Source organism: Salvia miltiorrhiza, chromosome 2, assembly GCF_028751815.1.
Source record: "Salvia miltiorrhiza cultivar Shanhuang (shh) chromosome 2, IMPLAD_Smil_shh, whole genome shotgun sequence".
Taxonomy (NCBI): domain Eukaryota; kingdom Viridiplantae; phylum Streptophyta; class Magnoliopsida; order Lamiales; family Lamiaceae; genus Salvia; species Salvia miltiorrhiza.
The window spans coordinates 33,852,675-33,862,229 of NC_080388.1; the positions used below are offsets into that span (position 1 = coordinate 33,852,675).

The 9,555-nt window shown below is 42.4% G+C and overlaps 1 protein-coding gene across 1 annotated transcript; it reads left to right on the forward strand.

The window, feature by feature from the left end:
• Positions 1 to 7,178: 7,178 nt before the first annotated feature.
• LOC131008338 (uncharacterized) lies at positions 7,179 to 8,393 on the forward strand. Its single transcript, XM_057935221.1, has 3 exons — positions 7,179 to 7,284; positions 7,620 to 7,801; positions 7,914 to 8,393. Exons 1-3 carry the CDS (start codon positions 7,179 to 7,181, stop codon positions 8,391 to 8,393), a joined length of 768 nt encoding a protein of 255 aa, XP_057791204.1.
• The last annotated feature ends 1,162 nt before the right edge of the window (positions 8,394 to 9,555 follow it).

Below are 9,555 nucleotides of genomic sequence, written 5' to 3' on the forward strand. Positions count from 1 at the left end.
AGCTCTAAACTGAAATAACTGATTTTGAAAAGGTAAGCATCTTAAAATACTTACTGATCAACTGAACATAGTAGTCAGTTGATACCACGTGATCCTGGATGATTCATCAGGATGACTTCCTCTTCAGATGAGCACTCGGACTTCATTGCTTTTTACGTCGACGATCGTAGAAGCAGCAGTTGGTTGACCACCAGTCAGCATGACTGTTTGAGAAGATCTTCAAACACAGCATCACTCTTCAGGGTTGATGAGGCCAATCTTTGCACAAAGATCGTTGAACCTCTCTTCTGGAAGAGCCTTGGTCAGCAGGTCCGCTCTCTGAATAGCAGTGGGAATCATTTCCACAGAGACATTCTTCTTTTCGACATGATCACGAATGAAGTGATGTCGAATCTCAATATGTTTGACTCTGGTGTGATGAACTGGATTCTGGGAGATTGCAATAGCACTGGAGCTGTCGCAATAGATATGAACTTCCTTTTCCTCGATCCCATAGTCCTTTAGTTGATGGACTAACCACAGGATTTGTGAGCAGCAGCTTCCGGCAGCAACATATTCAGCTTCAGTTGTAGAGGTGGCGACTGAAGTCTGTTTCTTAGAAAACCAAGAGATGAGCTTGTTTCCTAGGAATTGACATGTTCCGGAGGTTGATTTGCGATCAAGCTTGCATCCACCGAAGTCGGAGTCTGAAAATCCGGTGAGCTTGATGTCGTCCTCTGCTGGGTACCACAATCCTAAAGTGGGTGTGCCCTTGAGATATCTCAGAATCCGCTTAGCTGCATCTAAATGAGCTTCCTTAGGATCTGATTGATATCTTGCACAAACCCCGACTGCAAATGCGATATCTGGTCTGCTCGCAGTCAAATACAGCATAGATCCAATGATTTCTCTGTACTTCTTCGAAGAGACAGAGCTTCCTTCTGAACCTGGATCAACTTTCCAGTTTGTGTTCATTGGGATCTTGACTGACTTCATGTGCTGAATACCGAACTTAGCTATCAGCTCCTTCGCATACTTGGACTGGCTGATCAGTATTCCTTCTTTGGTCTGCTTGACTTGCAATCCGAGAAAGAAATTCATTTCTCCCATCATGGACATTTGGAATTTGTTCTTCATGATGTCAGCAAACTTATTGCACATGTGTTCGGATTTGGATCTGAAGATTATGTCATCGACATAAATTTGAACAAGCAAGAGATCTTCTCCTTCTTTGAGAGTGAACAACGTTCTGTCCACAGATCCCTTTTTGAAGCCTTGTTCAACTAGATACTCCGAGAGAGTATCATACCACGCTCTTGGTGCTTGCTTCAACCCATAGAGCGCTTTCTTCAGCTTGTACACCTTTTCTGGTCCAGCAGCCTCAAATCCTGGAGGTTGTTCTACATAGACTTCATCTGTGAGCACTCCATTGAGAAATGCACACTTGACATCCATTTGGTGTACCTTGAAACCTTTGTGAGCTGCAAAAGCTAAAAAGAGTCTGACTGCTTCCAATCTGGCAACTGGGGCAAATGTCTCGTCGTAGTCGATTCCTTCTTCTTGACTGTATCCTTTAGCCACAAGCCTTGCTTTGTTTCTCACAACGTTTCCTTCTTCGTCTTTCTTGTTCTTGAAAATCCATTTCAAGCCAATCACCTTTGCATCGTCTGGTCGATCCACAAGCTCCCAAACAGAATTCTGGTTGAATTCATTGAGTTCTTCTAGCATTGCGATGACCCATTCTGTGGACTTCAGAGCTTCTTCAATATCCTTCGGCTCTGTAGTTGATAAGAAACAGCTGAAATTCTTATCTTCGTTGATGCAGTTCTGATTGATGTCGAAGACGAGGTTGCACATAGATCTCCGAGTCTTGACGCCATCTGATGGTTCTCCAATGATGTTCTCCTTAGAGTGGAGTTCAAACCATCTTCGATATTTCTTGATTTCTTCAGGAGATGGTGGAGCTTCTTCAGTTAGAATAGCTCTGGGATGTTGAGCACTTTCTGGAGCAGGGGAGAGTTGAGCTGGGGCGGCTTCTGCGCGTTCAACTTGAACTTCAGCAACTGGAGTTCCCCCTTGACTATTGCCATCTGTATTGGCTCCAGTTTGAACTTCAGACCGTTGGTTGATCTTCTGATACTGAAGCATCTCAGTATCTTCATCCTTGCCAGGTCCCCATACCAAGACAGTAGAGGGCTCGTCAGTATGGATTTCAGCTTTGGAACCTTCAGTGATCTGAACATTCTTTTCAGCATCTTGTTCCCTGAAACCATCTGTAGACTCATCAAAGATCACATGAGGTGTTTCTTCTATATATAGAGTTTGAGTATTAAACACTCGATAGGCTTTGCTTGAACGTTCTGTTCCGGAGTATCCAAGGAAGACTCCTGGATCAGCCTTGCAATCGAAGGTGTTCAACCTCTTCTTATCGTTGTTGTGTATGAAACACTTAGAACCGAAAGCATGAAAGTGGGCAATCGATGGCTTTCTGTTCTTCCATAACTCGTATGGAGTATTTCCATGTCTCTGAGTGAGGAAGGAGCGATTCTGCGTGTAGCATGCGTTGTTGACTGCTTCGGCCCAAAACTTCAAGGGGAGTTTTGACTCGGCTAGCATCGTCCTTGCTGCTTCCTTTAGAGACCGGTTTCTTCTCTCTGCAACTCCATTCTGCTGTGGAGTTCTTGCTGCAGAAGTTTGATGACTGATTCCTTGTTCATCACAATACTCACGAATGACAGTATTGAGGAACTCAGTCCCACGATCTGATCTGATGCTGATGATGTTGACTTCCTTTTCAACGCTCAGTCTCTTCAACAGCTTTGGCAGTTCCTCCAGTGTCTCCTTCTTTTTGAAAAGAAAGATAACCCAGGTATATCGTGAATAATCATCCACAACTACCAAGGTGTACTTCCTACCGTTGTAGCTTCTTGGAGTGATCGGGCCAAACAGATCCATGTGAAGTAGATGCAGAATCCTTTCAGAGAAGTGTCCTGTCTTTGACTTGAATGATGTCCGCGTCTGCTTTCCTCTGAGGCATGCTTCACATTCTTACTTCTTCTGGAATACAATAGAAGGGAGTCCTTCTACCAGTTGATGTTTAGCAAGTTTGTTGATCGTCTTGAAGTTGAGATGGTTGAGTCTCTTGTGCCATAGCCAATTGAGCTCTGAGCTGCTTTTACTGATGAGGCACGTTTCTGGTGTGCTGTCTTCTCAAGAAACGACGTAGAGACTTCCTTGTCTGAATCCCTTCAGAACCACCTTCTTCTGATTGTTTCTAACAGTGAATTCATCCTTTTTGATTTTCACTGTGAAACCACTGTCACAAAATTGACTCACAGACAACAGATTATGTTTAAGACCAGAAACAAAGCTAACATTACTGATACTGGCGTTACCCATGTTGAGCACACCATAGCCTTTTGTTTCTCCAATCGAGTTGTCTCCGAATGCAACTTTGGATCCAGCTTTCTCAACATACTGGGATAGATATTCTTTGTAGCCCATCATATGCTTCGAGCAGCCACTGTCCAGATACCACGTTCTGATTGAAGCTTTGGCCTCTTCCTTCTTTTTATGTTTCCTGACATTGACCTCTAGGCCATTCATTCCATTGTCGTAGCTGTTGTCAGCTACACTTTCTGATTCATTGGCCATCAGGGCTCGGCTCTCATCATCTGAGCTGGAACTGTCGAAGTCGGATGATTCTGATGTGTCGTTGGAAGAGTCAGCATCATCAGCAACCATCGCTTTCTTCTTCAAAGATCTGCGATCTTTCTTTGCTTTCAGTTCCCTGCGCTCAGCTGGAGTCAGATCAGGACATTCATGCTTAAAGTGTCCTTTCTTTCTACATCCATAACATTCCAATTCTTTGATGTCGTAAGCGGCTGACTTCCTTTCTCCGCTTCGATCTGTGGAATGTCTGGAGTTCCTTTCTCTTTCTTTTCCCTTGTAGTGCTGCTTGTGGAACCTTCTGTACTTCCGGAACTTGGACTCCATCTTGTTGAATCTGTCAGTCAACAAGGCATATTGACTGAAGAAGTCCTCAGGGTTGAGTTCCGTTGGCTCCTTGATCTGCTTCTTGTCTTCTCTGGTTGAGGCCTTCAGTGCAACTCCTCTTGAGGTTGATGGACCATCTTCGTCTGATCCTCCAGCCTTCTTGTTACCAAGATTTCTCAGAAGATCGAACTCATTTGCCATGAGATCGGAGAAAAGCTTGTTTGTCGGGAGCTGACTGAATCCTGGCTTATACTGATGAGCGACTGAGTAGATCTGCCATTCTCCTCGTGGCAGTGCTCGAAGAATCTTCAAGTTGATTTCTCGTTGAGTGTATTTGTCTTTGGAAATGGATTGAACTTCATTCAATATGAGATTGAATCTTTGTTCCATTTCCTCGACAGATTCATTCTTGAGCATGAGGAAGGAGTCGAATTTCTGACAAGCTATGGAAAGCTTATTCTCCTTGATCTCCTCAGAACCTACGCACATTCTTTCCAGAATATCCCACATCTCCTTTGCTGTCCTGCACTTGATGATCTTCATGACATACTTGTCAGGAACGGTGCCGGAGATGATGCTTTTGGCGAGGTTGTCTAGCTCATCTTGCTTCCTTTCTTCTGTGGTGAAGTCTGCCTTTGACTTGGGCTGGTCCTCATCGTAAGGTTCCTGACGGATGTCAGTAGGAACCCTTTTTACAGTTTCGGTGATAATGATTGGACCGCTGGTGATGACTTCCCACATTCTACAATGTTGGGCAATGAGGAAGCTTTCAAGCCGAAACTTCCATATGTCGTATTTTTCAATACAAAACATAGGTAGAGAAGATAATCTGCTGTGGTTAGTCTCCATCAAAAAAAAGAGAACAGATAACAGCAGATAAATGAAATAGCAAGCACAAAAATAAGAAAGAGTAAAACTTTTTCGAGACCTTTAAAAAGGATCTAGTTCAAGTAAAACTAGTCAGAGACAGATAGTTCTTGCGAACAACCTGCTCTGATACCAATTGTTAGGTCCGGAGGGTCTCGAATAGGTGTATGGGGGGGGGGGGAATACACCTATAGGCTATTTTGATGACTATCTACAAACCTCAATCAGAGGGATCTCAGTCAGAGATAGAAGCGAAACTTTACAAGCAAACAAGACACCTGTTTAACCGAAATAAGTGTTAACCAACAGGGTTGACGACTGATACTGAAAGCTCTTCAGTAAAGAGTTATCAGTTAAGTCACTGGAACTTAACTGATCCACGTAAGGGCTTCAGTCGTGTTTGCAAAGATGAAGATGATATCTCTCTTCCTTACTATCAGAGGATAGTGAGTCAGATTGATATCATACGCAGCGGAAATTAAACTTAGTTGGTGGAGCAGATAGTTGGATTAGAGTTTCTCTTTTCAGTTAGTCAGCATTCAGTTTCATCAATTGAAATAACACAGTTATGAATGTAAAACTGAAAGCTGTAAATAACACAGAGACTTTTACGTGGTTCGGAAAAACTCTTTCCTACATCCACGGCTGGTTGATCAGACCAACAATCCACTCCGCAAGTGCTTCCCTGATGCACTGCAAACCGTAAACTGAAGATAAACTCTCTTCAGCACCTACACACCTCGCGTAGGATTTCCCCACCTACACACCTCGCGCAGGATTTCAGCACCTACACAGCTCGCGCAGGATTTCCTTGCTAAGCACACCTCGTGCTCAGACTTCCCTATCAGAGTTCAGAACACCTTCTGAAACTCCGAGTCACTCAAACACTCTTATGGGGGAGAGGTTTAAACGAGTGCCAACTATACTTACAAAGAACGAGTTCTTTGAAGCAAGTTTGACCTTTGGCTTCTGGGTACACAGAATATATGCCTAGAGTCTAAGAGAATGTATGTAATCAGCAGTGACTGATTTTGGCTTTGGAATTCTCTTCTTCGATTCAAGCTTTGGGCGGTTTAAGCTTTAGGCTGAGTAGCTATTTCGGCAGAGCTTTAGCTTATGTCGTTGAATCGGTGAAGATTGAAGTGATCCTCGAGCGCTATTTGTAGGAGAACTCTTGAATAGATCCGTTGGCGTAAATCGTCCTCAAGATTTCTTTCGTTGGAGAGCAATTCGAATTTGGGCTGAGGCTTCAATCTTCGAGGTTCCTTGTCTGTGTGGAAACGGCTCTCTTTGATGGACAGGAGATGTGACATCTCTGAAAAGTAACCACCAGATAGGAATGACCTCTGCAGAGATAAGATATTGAGATATCTCTGCATTTAATGCGGCTGTACTTGAGCGTACGTGGCTTCCTCTGAACGTTGGAAGATCAGTCCTAGGAGGAATGTTCAACTGATACTTGACTTTAGTATCAGTCCATGGCGCGCATTAAATAATCAGTCTTCAACTGATTCTTCAACTGATATTTCAGTTGGTAACTGCAGTCTTCAGTCTTCAGTCTTCAGTCTTTGACACCGCAACTAAACTAGAAACGAACTCTAACACTTGAGTTCAAAAATGATTCTAGTCTATTACATTTAAGTCCTATGAATTTTGGTATCATCAAAACAAGGGTTAGGATATTCCACAAGGTTCCAACAACTTATATTTTTATGGGGTGTGATACTTAACTTATTTATTTTATTGGAAAGGCTACATACAAGTTTCGCCCTTTTAACATTGTGTTATTATCTCTATACATGATACGGTTGTAAATATAGATCTTATACGGTTGTAAATATAGATCTTATCTTTAATGGTAATTTTCGTTGTATATTACTCCCTCCGTCCCAGCCCAATAGTCCTAGTTGCTTTCGGCACGGAGATTAAGAAACTTGCTTTTTGATAGATAAGTAGTGTGGCCCACTAAAGATTAAGCTTTTAAGTATTCCCTTATTTTTCCTTAATCATTTTTTCTTTGTTATCTCATTTATACTTTCTTCATTAAATTTAAGTGAATTAAAATAAAATGTGAATTGAAATATGCGGCTGAATTAAATTGAAATATGCGGCTGGAATTAAACACTGAATTAAACACCAAAACCATTAAAAATGCGGCTGAATTCAATAAATTTTCATCCAAAATTGGCGGCTGTTTACGCCAAAAAAAAGGCGCCATATTTTTCCTTCAACGCTCGAAAGCTAAAACCCATTACTCCTATAAATATTCATTTTCTCCTACACAACATTCTACACTTCTAAACTAAAAGCTTCATACTAAAAGAAAACACTGCAGAATGCACTTGAGGGATCTTGAAGATGATAAGAAGATGATGGTTGTCCAGTTTCTCCTTCAACACTCGAAAGATGGCATCCCCAAGTACGGAAAAATGAAAGAAGCCGGCATCAAATTCAACTTAGGGCGCCGAACTGTCACTCGATTGTGGGCTGAAGCAAAGAAACAAAAACAATAAGGTCAGCTTATCAATTTGACATAAAAAAAAAGATTCACACCACGTTTGAGGAAGAGAGTCCAGATAGACATAGCACAAATTCAGGCTCTAGAGCTATGTAGAAGAGGCACAATCAGAAAATTGGCAGTTGGCATACAAGTTAGCAAGAGCACAGTGGGACGTTGGGTTCATTTGGGCCTAATCAGAGCGCATACGAATGCCATAAAACCTGATCTCACTGCTCCTAATAAGTTGCTGAGGTTAAGGTGATGTTTTTGGGTGCAGTTTGCAGGCCACTCTTTGATGAGAATGGCAATGCATTGTTTGATGGGAAAATTGGTATTTTCCCATTCACACAAGTCATTCCAGCTCAGAGAAGAAGCAAGAATAGGAATGCAGGGACACCAGAGACTAAACCAATTCAATCAATCACTCAAGCAGTGATGAGAGAGTGTTTCATCAATCAGGTATGGAGACACACAAAGACTTGTATGCAATGCCAAAATGTACTTTATGTCATAGAATTAGTATGCAAAGTGTAATGCAACCTTCATTTATTCAAGTTATTGCTTTTTTCAGCTTATTCCAGCTATCATGAACAAATGGCCTCAAGGTGCATCAAAGTTGATCTTCATTCAACAAGATAATGCAAAGCCACATATAAGTGATTCAGATATAGAGTTCAGACAGGCTGCCTCTCAGAATGGCTTTGATATTAGACTTGTTCAACAACCCCCCAACTCACCTGACACAAATGTCAATGACTTAGGGTGGTTTAGAGCAATTCAAAGCATTCAAGAGGAGTCAGTTTGCACTACAGTGGATCAGTTAGTTAATGCAGTATGCAAAAGCTTCATGGATCTCAGTCCAATAGCATTGAACAAGGTTTTCTTATCACTACAAGGCTGCATGATAGAAACAATGAAGATGAATGGGCATAATGCTTACAAACTGCCCCATATGAGCAAAAATGCTCTAATAAGGCAGAATGCCCTCCCTCTCACATTGAAAGTGGACAAAGATCTTGTCGATCAGTGTATTATGCACATGATAGAGTAAGGGGAAGCAGAAAGCATGCAGGACCTCAGTTTACAGTTGGGTTTTGGAAATGAGGCTCACCACACAACAATTTCAAGCCTAGGATGAAGACAAGGTGACTCTTTTTGTAAGCTTAAATGCACATGAATGTGATTGAAAGTGAAATCCTTTTTGTATAGACAGATGACTCTTTTTGTAAGCTAGAATGCACATGAATGTGCTTGTAAGTGAAATCCTTTTTGTATAGACAGATGGCTCATTTTGTAAGCTTAAATGCACATGAATGTGATTGAAAGTTTAGAAACAATGCATCATTTTAGACACTTAAAGTTCAGAATATAGCAACCATCAACCATCACACACAATCAGTGGTAAGCAAACAGGGGCAATGACGACCGGCGGCCTCAAATTCATCTATTCATACTCGAATCAAAGATGAGTTCAGTTGGCCAAACTAAATCCCACAAACACAAAAACAAAAATCATCATTTTAGGCATGAACTCAATCCCACAAACACTCTTGCCAACAGATGCAACACAACCAAAAAGGCATCACAGATGCAACACAACCAAATAGGCATCACAGATGCAACAATCCAAGGGTTCACCAACAAATCGAAGCATAATAGAGGGTAAAACAACAAATCAAGGCAACACAGATACCATAGCAAGAAAAGAAAAGTCCTCACCCGTTTGATAGTGGGAAAATAGATTTCAGTGAACCGATCTACGATCCTCTGAAATCGGTAGGGCGGAGGCTCCGCCTTTTCCTCCAACGTAGGCGCCGCCACTTCATCTTCTACAGCCACCACCGCATCAGGTGGCTCGGATTCTGGGACGAAGGTCTCCGGTAGATCCACAGGAACCGCCTTCCTCTTAGCCTGTCGAACCGCCTTCCTCCTAGCTTGTCGATCCGCCTTCCTTTTACTCTCTCGAGGAAGATATGGGAAGTAGCCACCAAGATCTATACGAGAGTCACAACCATCGAAAAATTGCGAGTCGGAGACGTGACCACCGCTCAGAGACTCGGAATCGACGAATTCAACCAAGGATTGGTTGAATTCTGGACAAATCGAAGGGGGTTTTGGAGTACACATCACGGCGGGAGATCGAAGAGGTGGGTTGCGGTTGATCGGTGGAGGAGCGGCGGCGGAGGTTGAAGAAGGGTCGGCGCCTTTTCGAT

Excerpts from the sequence above, each read along its gene's own strand:
- LOC131008338 (XM_057935221.1), top strand. The coding sequence starts at position 7,179 with ATGCACTTGAGGGATCTTGAAGATGATAAGAAGATGATGGTTGTCCAG. Across the intron at positions 7,285-7,619 it reads CGGAAAAATGAAAGAAGCCG|TTTGCAGGCCACTCTTTGAT; the intron begins GCATCAAATTCA and ends TTTTGGGTGCAG. Across the intron at positions 7,802-7,913 it reads GAGAGTGTTTCATCAATCAG|CTTATTCCAGCTATCATGAA; the intron begins GTATGGAGACAC and ends TGCTTTTTTCAG.